Source organism: Trachemys scripta, chromosome 2 (genome assembly GCF_013100865.1).
Source record: "Trachemys scripta elegans isolate TJP31775 chromosome 2, CAS_Tse_1.0, whole genome shotgun sequence".
In the NCBI taxonomy this organism is placed as follows: Eukaryota; Metazoa; Chordata; order Testudines; family Emydidae; genus Trachemys; species Trachemys scripta.
In genome coordinates this window covers 62,855,173-62,872,600 of record NC_048299.1, presented here as the reverse complement: position 1 = coordinate 62,872,600, position 17,428 = coordinate 62,855,173, and the positions used below count along the sequence as shown (strand labels likewise).

Sequence of the window (17,428 nt, the reverse complement as noted above, 5' to 3'; positions counted from 1 at the left end):
CAAGGCTCATTGGACCAGGCCCCGCCCTTGGATCCCTTGCCACCTGAGGCATCTTCCTCATCTTCCCCAGATGAGGCAGTGGCGGGCACAACGAGCACGGGTCCACCCCCGATTGATCTCTGGGCACACCAGGACCTATTACGTAGGGTGGCACGTAATATGGACCTTCAGGCAGAGGAGATTGTGGAGGTGCAGGACCCCATTGTGAACATCCTCTCTGCGGATGCCCCATCCAGAGTGGCGTTACCCCTGATCCGCACGATCCAGGCTAACGCCACTACGATATGGCAAACTCCTGCCTCTATCCCACCCACAGCGAGAGGGGTGGAAAGAAAGTACTTTGTCCCCTCAAAGGACTATGAGTACTTGTATACCCATCCCCAACCGTGTTCACTGGTGGTGTCATCAGTGAATGCAAGGGAGCGCCATGGTCAACAGGCCGCAGCGCCCAAATCGAAGGAGGCTAAGCGCCTTGATTTGTTTGGCCGTAAAGTTTATTCAGCCGGAGGGCTGCAACTTAGAGCGGCTAACCAGCAGGCGCTCCTGAGCCGCTACAACTTTAATTCCTGGAACTCTATGGGGAAGTTCAAGGAATTGGTTCCCCAAGAGTCCAGGGAAGAGTTTGGGGCCTTGGTTGAGGAGGGTAAGAAGGTGGCTCGAACCTCCTTACAGGCCTCCCTGGACATAGCGGACTCGGCTGCGAGGACCCTGGCTTCGGGTATCGCTATGCGGAGGATCTCCTGGCTTCAGGTTTCGGGTTTGCCTCCGGAGCTGCAGCAAACCCTACAGGATCTGCCCTTTGAGGGACATGGATTGTTCTCGGACAAGACGGACTCTCGTCTGCAGAGCCTCAAGGACTCGAGAACAATCATGCGCTCCCTGGGGATGCATGTTGCGGGCCCTCAGCGCAGGCCATTTAGGTCGCAGCCTCAGCGCTTCTACCCCCCCCCCCCCCCNGGACTCTCGCCTGCAGAGCCTCAAGGACTCGAGGACAATCATGCGCTCCCTAGGGATGCATGTTGCGGGCCCTCAGCGCAGGCCATTTAGGTCGCAGCCTCAGCGCTTCTCCCCCCCCCCCCCCCGCCTCGTCAGAGACGGGACTCGGCCCGGAGGCGAGGGCGAGGTGGTAGAAGAAGGTGGACCGGCTCTCAACCCGGTCAGAACCAGGGGCCACCTAGACCACCTTCAGGCCCCAGGCAGAACTTTTGAAGGTGCGGTCGAGGACGGCGCCCCAGTCATCCCCCAGGATCCAGCCCCCTCCTTTCGGGATCGCCTTTCCCATTTCCACCGTGCTTGGTCCCTTATAACTTCGGACCGTTGGGTCCTTCGCACGGTGGACAGGGGATACGCTATCCAGTTTTCTTCAATCCCCCCCTTCTTCCCCGTCCCTCTTCAGGGACCCTTCTCACGAGCAACTTCTTATACAGGAAGTTTCTACGCTCCTTGCTATGGGGGCCATAGAGGAGGTTCCAGTAGAGTTAAGGGGCAGGGGATTTTATTCCCGGTACTTCCTCATTCCCAAGTCCAAAGGAGGTCTGCGACCCATCTTGGACTTGCGCGGACTCAACAAATTCGTAGTAAAGTTGAAGTTCCGCATGGTCTCTTTGGGGGCCATTATCCCTTCCCTCGATCCTGGAGACTGGTTCGCCGCCCTTGACATGAAAGACGCATACTTTCACATCGCAATTTACCCACCTCACAGACGCTTCCTGCGATTCGTGGTAAGCACGGTGCACTACCAATTTGCAGTCCTTCCCTTCGGCCTATCCTCGGCCCCAAGAGTGTTCACGAAATGTATGGCTGTCGTGGCAGCGTACCTTCGTCGGCAAGGGATACAGGTGTTCCCGTACCTAGACGACTGGCTGGTACGCGGTCGCACCAAAGAGCAAGTTCGAGCTCACGTCCACATAATAGTGCACACATTCAACGAGTTGGGCATCCTACTCAACAAGGACAAATCCACGCTAGAACCTACCCAGAGAATAGAATTCATCGGCGCAGTTCTAGACTCCAGACGTGCACAAGCCATCCTGCCAGACAACCGCTTTGGCACCATCACGAGCCTCATTCAAGGGCTCAAGGCCTTCCCAACTACCACGGTGAGGTCGTGCCTTACCCTGCTGGGTCACATGGCTTCCTGCACATACGTAACCAGGCATGCCAGACTTCGGCTTCGCCCACTCCAGACCTGGGTGTCGTCAATATACCGCCCACATCGGGACAGCCTGAACATGGTGGTCACGGTCCCGAACTCGGTCCTGACCTCCCTCACCTGGTGGCTAGATCACAATGTGGTCTGCGAGGGGATGCCATTTCACGCCCCACAACCCTCTCTGCACCTGGTCACAGACGCTTCATCTCTGGGTTGGGGCGCCCATCTCAACGAACACCATACCCAGGGCCTGTGGACTGCACCCCAGCTAGCCCTGCACATCAATGTTCGGGAACTGATGGCGGTGCGCCTGGCGTGCCAGGCATTTCTCAATCTCTTACGTGGCCGCTGTGTGTTAGTTCTCATCGACAACACCACGGCCATGTTTTACATCAACAAGCAAGGAGGAACACGTTCGTCAATTCTATGCCAAGAGGCCATTCGCCTATGGGACTTCTGCATTGCCCACTCAATCCATCTCACGGCATCGTTCCTCCCTGGAGTCCAGAACACTTTAGCGGACCGACTCAGCAGGTCCTTCCAGACGCACGAGTGGTCTATCCGTCCGGACATCATACATTCCGTCTTCCAGAAGTGGGGGTTTCCCCAGATAGACCTGTTTGCATCTCGAGACAACAGGAAGTGCCACGTGTTCTGCTCCCTACAAGGTCGAGCTCCGGGCTCCCTCTCGGATGCGTTTCTCCTTCCCTGGAAAGACCACCTGTTTTATGCCTTTCCTCCGTTTCCTCTGGTCCACAAGGTACTGCTCAAATTGCGCAGGGACCAGGCACAGGTAATTCTGGTCGCTCCAGCGTGGCCGAGACAACATTGGTACACCACACTGTTGGAACTCTCGGTTCAGACACCGATCCCGCTTCCATTATGTCTGGATCTCATCTCTCAGGACCACGGCCGGCTGCGTCACCCCGACCTGCAATCACTCCACCTCACGGCGTGGCTGCTCCATGGTTCACCCAGGCAGAGCAGCAATGCTCGCACTCTGTCCAACAGATTCTGCTGAGCAGTAGGAAGCCCTCAACACGCACCACGTACCTGGCCAAGTGGAAGCGGTTCTCCTGTTGGTGCGAACAACGAGCCACGTCCCTGTTGCAGGCACCCATTCCTCTCATTTTGGAATATCTCCTCTCCCTAAAACAGCAGGGGTTGGCGATATCTTCAATTAGAGTTCACCTGGCCGCTATATCGGCCTTTCACCCAGGGGAACTCGCGTCTTCGGTATTCTCTAACCTGATGGTCGTTAGATTCCTCAAGGGCTTAGACCGGATGTACCCACAACAACGCCAGCCCGTTCAGACGTGGGACCTCAACCTGGTTCTTTCCAAGCTCACAGGTCCTCCATTCGAGCCACTGGCCACCTGTTCACTTTTGTACCTATCCTGGAAGACAGCCTTCCTCGTAGCCATCACCTCAGCAAGGCGCGTTTCTGAACTCAGGGCGCTAACATCTGAGCCCCCTTACACAGTTTTCCATAAGGATAAAGTGCAGCTTCGTCCACATCCTGCCTTTCTCCCTAAGGTGGTTTCTCCATTTCATATCAACCAGGATATATTCCTCCCGGTCTTTCATCCCAAACCACATGCTACTCGCCAGGATCAACGTTTGCATTCCCTGGACGTACGAAGGGCCCTGGCCTTCTATATTGACCGCACAAAGCACTTTAGAAAGACGACGCAACTCTTCGTTGCAGTGGCCGACCGAATGAAAGGCTCACCGGTCTCCTCACAACGCTTATCCTCCTGGATTACATCTTGCATCCGGACTTGCTATGACCTGGCAGGTGTCTCAGCACCGCACCTCACCGCTCACTCCACGAGGGCCCAAGCCTCCTCGACTGCTTTCCTGGCGCAAGTTCCGATCCAGGACATTTGTAGAGCTGCGGTTTGGTCATCAATCCACACATTTACAGCTCACTATGCGCTAGTGCAGCAGTCCAGGGACGATGCTGCTTTCGGATCAGCGGTTTTGCACACAGCAATGTCTCACTCCGACCCCACCACCTAAGTTGGGCTTGGGAGTCACCTAATGGAATGGATATGAGCAAGCACTCGAAGAAAAGACGGTTACTCACCGTTGTAACTGTTGTTCTTCGAGATGTGTTGCTCATATCCATTCCAAACCCGCCCCCCTTCCCCACTGTCGGAGTAGCCGGCAAGAAGGAACTGAGGGGGCGCCGGGTCGGCTGGGGTATATATTCAGCGCCATGAAGGCGCCACTCTAGGGGGCTCCACAGCCGACCTGCCGGTGTTGCTAGGGTAGAAAATTCTCCGACGATCGTGCACGCGGCGCGCGCACACCTAATGGAATGGATATGAGCAACACATCTCGAAGAACAACAGTTACAACGGTGAGTAACCGTCTTTTTTTTACCCACGAAAGCTTATGTCCAAATAAATCTGTAGTCTTTAAGGTGCCACCGGACTCCTTGTTGTTTTCACACAAACAGTAAGAGCCTGGGAAACCTGTATGTTTAGCATATCCCTGCACATAGATTTGTCAATAGTAAAGCTAAATCATGCAGTGCCAACTGGAGTTCAGTTAACCAGAAGCAAGGACATTTTGATCAATAGTGCTCATGGATGGATTGTAATGTGAAGAATTCAGACTATAGAAGAACTAGGATTTGACTTGTTTCTCTAGGTGGGCATCTTAAGGAGTGCATGTAAACATATAGGCCTTGATTCCGCAGACACTTCATGCATGTGACTAAAGCACAATATTAGTCACATTAACTTTGAGGCCGCCCATTAATAAAGCCAAACATGTGCACAAGTATTGGGAGGATCAGTTTATTAGTTACTATAAAATTAGTGTACAGAGTAGCTATTCAACGTTGCCTAGAAAAATTGGGCAATAGATTGTTGTACATGCTCAAGTGCACACAGCTTTCAAGAAATCAGATGGCCAATGCTGCATGCACATATCATTTTAAAGTCATATAATAAAACCAAGGGTACTTTTTATGTTTTTTTTTGTTTGTTTGTTTGTTTTGGTGGCTGTTTACTGGTAGAGCCCTGCAAATTGGTGGATATCCACAGATGCAGATTTCCGTGAACCATTTTTGCGATCATTAGTGGATGTAGATCCACATTTTATATCCAAAGCCTAGCAAATCTGCAGATATCCTGTGTATCGTTTTTGCAGATACAATTTTTTTATCCACGTAGGGCTCTATTTACTGGTATAAAATATCCTTGGAATAAAAATTACTCACTTGTGATGTTATCTCACTCTCATCCTCACATTTAGGCTTCACATCATAATCTTAGTAATTTTCCTCTCTCTCTGAACAATGTTTACAGCGATCGCCATAAATAGTTTTTTTTAGATTGTGTTCTTCATAATGCAGTATCAAAGATAGCATATGCATTGCAAACTTTGTTTTTCCTGGCACTTATTAAAAGGCTTTAAAACAAAAATGTATAGGTAAAACTTGCCATGGGCTGAATCATGGCAAAAAACTCTTAGCATGTATTCATTTTTTCTGTTACGTTTCCATCAAATTAGAAGTGTATTTACTACTTTAGGACAATGCTCTTGTTGATTTCAAAAGGCACACTGCATAAACATCAACATTCCTACATTTGGACCAAGGACAGTTTATGGTCCTTTAATATTTTCTTCAACAACTTTAAAGTCTGTTTTTGGTGGTGTTTTGTATGCAAAACATAGTTTGATTCATTATCAGTAAAAAATATTGTTGTGTGATAAATAACTGTGCAGCAATTACGATAGTTTGTAAAGGGCACTGTGTGCTTGAAAATAATTTAATTTGCAATCAATGTTGCATTAATTTAATAGGAATTTGGAGTGCCTAAACCTTCTGCTCAACACTGGTGCAGACTTCAACAAAAAGGACAAATTTGGGAGGTAGGACACAACATTCTAAGTTTGTGGATTTTAGAACTTTATTAAAACATTCACATAAGTAGCACAATGATTCTGTGTGAAGGAGCCCATATTCCTTCACAATACATTCCTTTTGGAGTGATTGTATTCATAATAAATTGTTGGAACCTCATCCAAGTACTACAACCAATTTAGTCTAAGCATCTTATTGAAAGTTTATAATTATAGAAAAGTCACAAGATTTGATTTGTTACATTCTGTTATATAGTTGTTTTGTGTATTTTAATATGTATTTGTTTTTTCTTCCAAATTGTCCAATTGATCTCATATGTTACTGTAACTTTAATAAAAATGTTTTTGGTGGAAGGTTCATTCTGATGGGTTTAAGTGGCTCTCAACCTGTAGATTTACTGGTATCTCCTCATTAGCCCACCTGTGAAGGCTATAAATGCTCTTTATCAACCTGTTTGCTTTGCCACTTCTGAACATTTTGCAATCTTCTGTATTTTTTAAAGTAAAATCTAAATTCTTTTAATAAAATAATTTTCCTTTTTACCTCCATCCATCCCTTCTTCATATAGTTTTCTCTCACTTTTGCTCTCACTCATGCTTTTACTTTCTTCAAATAACTATTGCTAGTGCCAGATTGTTATTTAAGTGCAGACAGTGTGGTTAGTGCTTGTGCAAGATACTAATTAAAGACAGCCAAAGAGATTACAGTCAGAAAGACTGAGAACTAAGAAGAGATGCTCTGGAAGAACCAGAGGCAAGAATTTATCATAATTTAAAAATATTGTTCGTAGCATCAATGGTTTAGTGGAAATGGTCCCTCAATCCTTGGTTGAGTGACAGGAGTAGGACTCCAAAAGGAGACACGATTCATAGTCAGATACTTCTGCTGAAGTCCTACTTGCACCCTTGGCTGAGGATAGAAGAGTTAATTGTAGTAGTTTTCCCTGTGGAAGCTGCACTTAAATTTTTGTTGGGCTGCTGATTATATTTGGACCAGGAATGAGATTATTTGACATTCTTGACATATATTGAGAGATGAAGAAAGGATCTGTGGGGAAAGAGATTTAAAAAAAAAGAGTTATCATAGGTAGGGAGGAGATAAAGGGGATGAGAGTAGTGTAGTAACTTTAAAAAAACAAGATGTAGGGCAAAATTTTCAAAGCACCTTGTCAACAGGTGACAACAGTTGACTTGTCAACAGTGACTTAGGGCTTGTCTACATTGGGAGGGGGGTTGACATAAGATATGCAACTTAGCTACGTATCTTATTCCGACTTCGGGTCCTCGCAGCGCGGGATCGATGTCTGCGGCTCCCCCGTCGGCGGGTAGCCTGGACGTACCCTTAGGCTACTAAGTCACTTTTGAAAATGGAACTGAGGGCATGTCTACACTGCCCTGAAGTTTGGACTAAAAAGTAGTGGTGTGCACTGATACTGAAAGTGCCGTTTGTAACTCTCCCATGTGGATGCTGCAGAAATGAACTTAAAGATCCAGAGTTCACACTCTTTGAAGAAGTCTATTAGTGCAAACTTGGAACCTTTGAATTCGTGTCCACATGGGGAACTGTGGTGCACACTATTAACAATCCCTCTGTCCAAATTGCGGGGCAATGTAAACGTTCCCTTAGACCCCTCAGTCACTTGGGGTAAAATTTTCAAAAGCACCTAAGTCATTGACTTCTGAAAATTGTTTATATACTATATTATGTTTGGTAAGGGTTTTTCCCCCTAGGCTGAGTAATTCATCAATACTATATTTTCATATGAAATTCAAATGTCAAGTTTCTTTAAAATCAAATACATATTTTAAAAAATCATGTGTTTTATTTTTTAAACAAGCATATATTTTTGGTACATTAAGACAGGATAAAACAAATAGACACTCTGTAGGACTCCACATTAGACCTCAGTTCTGTCCTCAAAATCCTACTGAGCACTCCGCACAAAACTACTTTAGATGTTCTGCAGGAAGGGTTAAATTTCACCCTAAATAAACAGTTGAATTTTGTTCTGGTCTGTCTTGATGGCTTTGCACTATGGATGATCAGATTTGTTCATGTTTTGTCAGTGAATGGCCTAAAATTAAGTTGTTTGAACAAACAGAGGTTTCAATAATTCTTTCTTTCATTTTCCTGTGCATGTATGTATACCTCTCAACACACACAAGCTGCCCATGTATTGGCTGACAAATATGTACCCTGGGCTGCTATTACATTTTTTAAAATGATTTTTACTGAACCATGTAATATTTACATATATTAGAACTGAATTATTCAGCCAATAATAAAATGTTTTTAAAATTTCATTTTATTTTGCATTTTTGTCATTAATCTGTTGCATGTCTTTCTCTTGTATTTGAATGTATACTAAAGAACTCCACTTCATTATGCTGCTGCCAATTGTAATTACCAGTGCCTGTTTGCCCTTGTGGGATCTGGAGCTAGTGTGAATGACCTTGATGAGAGGGGTTGTACACCATTGCACTATGCAGCTGCATCAGACACAGATGGCAAGTAAGTGTCATGTCTTATACGAAAGGGTGAATATTTAAAGACTTCAGAGCTGTGTATTTTGTTTGCTTACTTTCTGTAATCATATATGCCAAATGTAATATTTATATTTCTTTGAAGATGGCTAAATGGTATGATTATTGGGCTGTTAATAATATAAGAAATACTTTGGTTTAAACATGTGTTTTCCCTCCTCCCCCCCATTACAGCAAGGTGTATTGTAATCTTTTGGATTTTAATGTTGAAGTCTTAATGGGCTATACACTGTGGATTAAATTCCTGCTCTGCACAAAATAAATGTGATTTGGGACTTGGCGGCTTGAGACTTCCTGATAACTATACTAGAGGAGGCGTTTTTTTCTAAAAATTCTAATATTTAAGCTCTAGAGGACTGGAAGCAATATATTTTAAGTGATAGGTCCTTGACTCTGCCATTTGTTTCCCTTGCTGGATCACCAGACTTAATATTGTAAGACCAGTCTGAGTTATCCTTGTCCTGAGGTAGGCTGAATGTAAAACATTTATTTAAATACATAAACATTTTAACATGTAGAAGTAACAAACAAAAAGAGAGAGGGTGATGGTAACAGTGAGAGGAACATGTGATACAGAATAGCTGTGCATAACTTGTTAGGCTTTTTTGAAGTGTAAATAAAGAGTAGATAATACCAGTAATTGCTACTGGCCATTGGAATAGCCATTAAAGTATATGTACCCCTTCCATGTAAAGTGTAGGTTTTTTTATTGTTTACCTGCTACTTCTCTGTTAGGTATGTAATCCCACTTCCTGCTGGCAGTTGTTGAGGGGTATTTACTTTAATTATCACTTGGAATCTTGGAGCTTGGAATGATTTCACAGTTGCTCTCAAAGTGCTTGTCTACATTACCCGCTGGATCGATGGGCGGCAATCGATCCAGTGGAGGTTGATTTATCGTGTCTCGTGTAGACACGATGAATCGACTGCCGACCGCTCTCCCGTCAACTCTGGTACTCCATCAGGGCAAGAGGCGCAGGCGGAGTTGACGGGAAAGCGTCAGTCGTCGACTTGCCGCAGTGAAGACATCGCCCTAAGTAGATCTAAGAACGTCGACTTCAGCTACGTTATTCACGTAGCTGAAGTTGCGTAACTTAGATCGATCCCCACTCCCTCCCCACCCCCCCGCAGTGTAGACTAGGCCAATGCCATCAATGCCTCCGTACCAGAGTGAGTCTGCAGGTTACATTATTTTGCCAGCTGTCTTGCAGAGGCTAAAGGATGAATTATGATAGTAATATTTCGGTGCCTTTGGGAAATAACACAAAGAATGATCTCCAAAAATCCTGAAATATTATTGTTCTGATGAACAGTTGGCTCTTTGGAAGATAGACTGCCAAGTAGTATAACCTGAGAAGCAGCTTTTTGAGTGGATGCAGCAGTATGCTTAAGATCAGTTGGGAAACAAGTTCTGTCCGGCTCACATTCAAACAGAGATTAATAATAATAGTAATAATAAAAACAAATAAAACTAGAAATTAATATTGGGCTGGAATATAAGTGCTGGAGACAATGTCAGGTAAGTGATCTATATAGAATCTCTGGAACATTTGTGTGGTTTTTCATAAAGTTTGTGCAGATGTTTCCAGAGATTACTTTCTGGAACAATGGCACTCTTCCTTAAAGACCTTCTCCTCATTTATAAAAGAAATTTTGATCACAGGATGACCGTGAGCTGCCATGAAAATGCCATGTGATGCAGCCGTGAAAAAGGCTAGGATGCATCAGGCAAGATATTTCCACTAGAGACAGGGAAGTGTTAGTATCATTTTACAAGGTACTGGTGAGACCTCATCTGGAATACTATGTGCAATTCTGGTCTCCCATATTTGAGAAAGATGAATTCAAACAAGAACCAGGATCAGAAAAGAGTTACTAGGATGATCTGAGTAATGGAAAACATATTTATGAGAGGAGATTCAAAGAGCTTGGCTTGTTTAGCCTAATCGAAAGAGGGCTGAGGGGAGATATGATTGTATATATAGAGAACATAAGAGGAATAAATACCAGGGAGAGAGAGGAGTTATTTAAGTTAAATGCCAATGTTGACACAAGAACAGATGGATATAAACTGTCCATCAACATGTTCAGGCTTGAAATTATACAAAGGTTTCTAACCATCAGAGGAGTGAAGTTCTGGAACAGCTTTCCAAGGGAAGCAGTGCGGGCAAAAAAAATCTAACTGGCTTCAAGACTGAGTTTGATAAATTTATGGAGGAGATGGTATGATGATGTTGCCTACAATGGCAAGTAGCTGATCTACTACTGCTAGCAGCAAATATCTCCAACAGCTGGTGATGGGTAACTAGATGGGGAGGGCTCTGAGTTACTACAGAGAATTCTTTTCCAGGTGTCTGGCTGGTGGGTCTTGCCCACATGCTCGGTGTAACTGATCACCATATTTGGGGTTGGGAAGGAATTTTCTCCTGGGTCAGATTGGCAGAGACCTACGGGTTTTTTTGCTTTCCTCTGTACCATGGGGTACGGGTCACTTGCAGGCTTAAACGATTGTAAATGGTGAATTCTCTAACTTAACTTTAGTCTTCAGTAACTCATCCATAGGTTAGGAGTCTATTACAGGAGTCTGTGGGTGAGGTTCTGTGGCCTGCAATGTGCAAGAGGTCAGATTAGATGATCATGATGGTCCCATCTGACCTTAAAGTCTGAGTCTATGACCTTGTCTACACTAGAACTTACTTTGTTATAATTTTATGTCACTAAGCGGTGTGAATAATCCACACCGCTGAGTGACATGAGTTATACCGGCCAAAGTGCCAGTGTAGACAGTGCTATGTCAGTGGGAGAGGTTCTCCTGCCAACATGACTACTGCCTCTTGTGGGAAGTGGAATATTTAAGGGACGGGAGAGTTCTCTCCCATCAGCTTAGAGCATCTCCACCACAAGCGCTACAGCAGCACAACTGCATCAGTGTAGCTGCACCGCTGTAAGTGCTGTCGTGTTAGATGTAGTCTATCTCCGGAGTATGTTTAACAAATACTTGTATTCCTGGGACTCAAACTAGCAAGCCTTACGTCTGTATCAGATAAATTAGTTGGAAAAAAATGACAGTTATAAAACAATAGGGATAAGCTTTTGTAAAGGAAAGTCCTGCTTCTCCAGCCTTTTTAGAGATATTTGACAGTCATCAAGCTAGCAAATAAATGAGAGGTAGACATAATTTAATATGGACTTAGTGTTGTGGATGAGGTATACCACATGTGATAGGCTTGTGTAGGATCCATGGATCTTGAAAGGTGTGTTAGTTGTTGTTGGAGCATTTAGTGCACTATGTGGGTAAACCAGACAATCACTATGCTTTCAAATAAACTCGCACATGAAAATGATAACAGACAAAAACAGCCTATCACCTCTCGGTGAACACTTTTCACAAAGAGGTCAGATATAGAGTGACTGATGAGTCCTCACCCTCAAAGGAAACCTGCACAACACTTTCAAAAGACAACCCTGGGAGCTTAAATTCATTACTCTGCTAGACACTTAAAAAAAAGTCATGGACTGAACAGAGACCTTGGATTTATGGCTTAATACATGATCTGTAACCCACTAACCTCCTCTTTTTATCTTATGACTGCTGAGGTATTAACAGATCACTCTACCTCAAATGGTCCCTTAGAATCCATGCAAACTACGGTATTTATGCTAAATGATCTGCTGCACCTTGCATTTTGCTGTGACGTACCATTCCCAGACCTGAACAAGAAATTTTACTTGGGATACATCAACCTTCATGCAACAAGACATAAGCCAGCCTTTGGCTGTCTGGGGTTAAGAAGACATTGTCTCCCTAGCCATATTATGTATATTTCTGTTGTGATGGTCTTACATCCTCCTCTACATCTTCTGGTACTGCTCTCTGTCCTTCTGAATACTAGGATACATGGACCACTGTTTGATGTAGTAAGGCATGGCAATTTGATGCTCCTATTTGTTGCATATAATAAAATTGAACTCTTTTGTATTTTCAAGGCAAGTACTAGTTTACCAATTAGTGAAAAGCTGAATTTTAATATTATTAATATGGTTGTCATTTGTCACTTCACACAGGTGCCTGGAATACTTACTAAGAAATGATGCAAATCCAGGGATCCGAGACAAACAAGGATACAATGCAGTTCATTATTCTGCTGCTTATGGTCATCGCTTGTGTCTTGAACTGGTAAAAAAAACAAAAAACAAACCAAAAAAATCCAACTTACTATGAAATAGTTACTGTCTACTTGTAGAGTTCTTCTACGTTAGGCTGCTGGCCTTGAATTTAAGACCCAGGTTTAATTCCCAACTCCTGCAACCTTCCACACATGTTGCACAAGTCACTGAGTCTCTCTGTCCTTTCCCCAATTGTGAAGTGGGGATAACAGTACTACTTTACCTCCCCGGAGTGTTGTGAGAATAAAAACATTAAAGATTATGACGCACTTGCATATTGTGGTAATAGGGGCCATGTAAATAACTTAGAGACAGAATCAAATGGTTGAAAGGATTATTGTTCTAGATCGGGGTGGGCAAACTTTTTGGTACGATAGCAACATTGGGGTTGCAAAACTGTATGGAGGGCTGGGTAGGAAGGCTGTGCCTCCCCAAACAGCCTGGCCCCCACCCCCTATCTGCCTCCTCCCACTTCCCGTCCCATGACTACCCCCCTCAAAACCCCGACCCATCCAACCCCACCCTGCTCCTTGTCCCCTGACTGCCCCGACCCCTATCCACATCCCTGTCCCCTGACAGGCCCCCCTGGACTCCCACTCTTATCCAACCCCCCATTCCCCCCCCGAACCTCCGCCCCACCCAACTGCTCCCTGTCCCCTGACTGCCCCCCGGGACCCCCCCGGCCCCTTATTCAACCCCCCAGCCCCCTTACCATGCCACTCAGAGCAGCATGTCTGGCACCTGTGCCGCCTGGCTGGAGCTAGACACACTGCTGCTCTGCTTGGGGAGCTCAAGGGCTGGGCAGGACGGTCCCGCAGGCTGTATTTTGACCATCTCTGTTCTAGATAGTGGGATAACAACACCAAATATTTTTTGTTTAAAAAACTATCATTTTTCTTCTGTTAGCTAATGTATTAAAACCACTGAGATGTGTTAACTGATTTAATATGAGCTTGTGTGGATTAAAAACGAGCATAATACATTTTAGCTGAGAGAGATTTACATATTTGAAAGTGAAGGACCTAATTTTGAAATATTTTGATCATAATATTGCAGTGACTAATGGCTACATAATAAATTTAAATAACAGCTTCACAGTAGATTTTGATCAGCACTTGGCACAAAAGTGTACGATTTGACATTTGTTTTATATCTTCCATGTTTAGAGTTAATACTTGTATTTTCAATTTTTTCAAGCCTGTTGAACTAAAAACATTTTTTTTTTAATTTCAGATTGCAAGTGAAACTCCTCTAGATGTTGTAAGTTGTACACTTTATCATCATTAAAGTATTGTATAGCACAATGGAGCATTCTGTCTCAGAATACTATTGCTTATCCTGGTGTGTCCAACTGTGTGCTTTCCAGTGAACAGATGTGCATTTTATACTACTACTACTACTACTACTTATTGTATTACTATAGCACCTATGAGCCTTAGTCATGGACCAAGAACTTGTTGTGCTAGGTGCTGTACAAACAGGACAAAAGACAGTCCCTCCCCCCAAGAGGCTTACAATCTCAGTACTTGCAATTCAGAAAATATAATATTTATATTTAAAAATTGCCTAATTACAATTACTTTTCAAGTACAGTGGAATTTCAGTGGCTGGAACCATTCTTTCTAACAAACTGATAAATCCCTGTCTGTTAATTCAGTTATCCAGATGTATTGAATGGTTTCCAAGCATTTTGAATAGTTGGGATTCTGCTGTATTTATAGAATCATAGAACTGGAAGGGACCTGGAGAGGTCATCTAGTCCAGTCACCTGCACTCAAGGCAGGATTATGTATTATCTAGGCCATCCCTGACAGGTGTTTGTCCAACCTGCTCTTAAAAATCCCCAATGATGGAGATTCCACAGCCTCCCTAGGTAATTTATTCCAGTGCTTAACCACTCTGACAGTTAGGAAGTTTTTCCTAATGTCTAACCAAACCTCCCTTGCTGCAATTTAAGCCCATTGCTTCTTGTCGTATCCTCAGAGGTTAAGAACAATTTTTCTCCCTCCTCCTTGTAACAACCTTTTATGTACTTGAAAACTGTTATGTCCCCTCTCGGTCTTCTCTTCTCCAGACTGAACAAACCCAGTTTTTCCAATCTTCCCTCATAGATCATGTTTTCTAGACCTTCAATCATTTTTGTTGCTCTTCTCTGGACTTTCTCCAATTTGTCCACATCTTTCCTGAAATGTCGCACCCAGAACTGGACACAATACTTTAGTTGAGGCCTAATCAGTGTAGCATAGAGTAGAGCGGAAGAATTACTTCTCGTGTCTTGCTTACAACACTCCTGCTAATATATCCCAGAATGATGTTTGCTTTTTTTGCAACAGCGTTACACTGTTGACTCATATTTAGCTTGTGATCCACTATGACCCCGAGATCCCTGTCCGCAGTACTCCTTCCTAGGCAGTCATTTCCCATTTTGTATTAACTGCAATCCTGAAAAAGAATCTGCATTAATACACCAAGCAAATTTTGAATGGGCCACCACAGGAAAACACACAAGGATTTTTTAACTCATTTTATAATACTATATGTGCCTTGATTCACCTCTTCCTTTTCATGTAAATTTGTGGTTTTCCTCTCCTTTCCCTTGCTGCTGAGGATTACGTCCATCGGGCTTTCCTTGTCTAATTTTGTTGCTTTTCCTTCTCCTTCCTTACCATATGTTCCCCACCTATCCAGTGTTCCTTACTGATAAGCTGTTTGTTTGCTTTTATTTAAAAAAGAAAATATCTTATTTGGGAAGAATTTCTTATTTGAATAGTTCAATCTGAAGCCAAATGAAACACCTGCTAGTTAGGCTGGAGAGATGCAGGAAGAGTGTTGCCTTTACAGCCCAAAGCCTTTAAAAGATTGAAATAGTCATTTATACAATACTTGGGGGGCGGAGGGAATACCATGTCTGTGGAATTTTGTGTATTTTAATCTGTAAGTGGTGAGGGATAGCAATTCCCATACTGTTGTTGGAGAGTGTGTTTTAAAACAGTTTTGTTGCATTTAATCTAAATTTGTATTTCTTCTAGCTAATGGAAACATCAGGTACTGACATGCTGAATGATTCCGACAACAGAGCACCAATTAGTCCATTGCACTTAGCTGTAAGTATTTTATTTGCTATTGATTGTTGGTCTACTGAATCATATAGATATATGCACAACAATTTTTTGACTGATACAAGATAGTTTTGATTCATGCCATAGGTTTATTTGCAGGCAATAACAATAGTTTACAATTCTTAATATACACGCTCTCTTACGTGAGTTGCATAAGATTTTGTGTATCAATTGTAAATGTGCTCTTAAAGAAACACTGTCAACATCAAATCTGTTCAGCATTAAAAAAAAAAGAAAAAAGTTAAAACTGGTTTCAAGTACTGTAACTGCTGCTGAGTCCCCCTACCATTTTTTTTATTATTTAGAGCCACCTTTTCTTATTTTAAAAAATGTTTTTCTCTCCCCTGTTGTTCATGAAAGACATTCACAAATTATCAAGGAACTGACTACACAGGGAAAACGGTGAAACTGATCATATAAAAGTGCAGTGAAATGCCAAGTAAGCAAGCTTGAATAAAATATTTTTTCTCTAATCATAGGTTAAAATAATCAAAAAGTGCCCCCTTTTAAATAAGTGTAAAGCAAATATTAAAAATTGATGGTGCACAGGTATGACACAACATGTGTTTTTGATACACAGGACCAAAAGAAATGATGGGACATCAGTAAGGTGACTTCTAAAATTAGCAATAGAAAAAAAGGGGGGGACTAGCTGGCTTGTGACAGAGTGCTGAAACCTGACAGGTGAGTCCGCACTCAGCTCTTTTAGCTTCAGTTAGTTTCCCCAGTGATGGCTAATTGAACAATTAGCTAATCAGAAGGATTGGCTAGGGATGTCAGAAACTAATTAGCCCTCAGCTAGCTATAAAAGCTGATAAAGGCCAAGAAGGAAGTGTTACAAAGGGGATGAGGACAGGTCTAGCTGAGTGTAGAAGGAAAGCGCTTCCAAGAGGGAGATCTCTTTTCCTCCTAGGGCCCTAGAAAAGAAGGGCTGAAAGATGTAGAGGCTTAAAACTGTGGTGTTACATTGTACTGGTGTGGGTGGAAGGCTTAGTATAAAACACAGCCTGAACACTAAAATAAAACAGGTCTGAGCAGTTTCTGGAATACTGAGAATGGGGACAGTGTGTTGCCCCCTTATAGGTTAGACACCCAAGGAGGTATGAAGGACCCCTGACAACTCAAATAAACACAGTTGTTTTTTATTTATTTATTTTTTAATAGCTTGGACCAGCATTTGAAGTTGTTCATTATTCTCATAGCTGTACCATGGCATTTGACACATTATCATGACAGGTCTACACGGTAGATTTCCCACAGTTATCAATTCTAGTCTTATTGCATCACTTTCCAAATCTTCTCCATTCTGCCAACAACAACTACCTGGTCTGTCTTTATTTATTTAATTTTTTCTTACAGGGAATTTCCTGTAGCTGTGTTGGTCTGAGGATATCAGAGACAGGAAGTGGGTGGGGTAATATTTTTTATTGGACCAACTTCTGTTGGTGAGAGAAACAAGCTTTGGAGCCACACACAGCTCTTCTTCAGGTCTGGAAAAGGTACTTTGAGCATCACAGCTAAATGCAAGGTGGAACAGATTGTTTAGCATAAGCAATTAGCGCATAAT

The 17,428-nt window shown here is 43.3% G+C and overlaps 1 protein-coding gene across 3 annotated transcripts in view; it reads left to right on the top strand.

The window, feature by feature from the left end:
- Positions 1-17,428, top strand: part of ANKRD28 (ankyrin repeat domain 28) — a 141,814-nt gene that overhangs the window by 95,481 nt on the left and 28,905 nt on the right. For all 3 annotated transcript variants that reach the window (XM_034760729.1, XM_034760730.1, XM_034760731.1), the window contains 5 exons: positions 5,972-6,040; positions 8,403-8,543; positions 12,641-12,752; positions 13,976-14,002; positions 15,772-15,846. In XM_034760729.1, the coding sequence (XP_034616620.1) occupies positions 5,972-6,040; positions 8,403-8,543; positions 12,641-12,752; positions 13,976-14,002; positions 15,772-15,846 (424 nt within the window). The remainder of the gene's footprint in view (positions 1-5,971; positions 6,041-8,402; positions 8,544-12,640; positions 12,753-13,975; positions 14,003-15,771; positions 15,847-17,428) is intronic.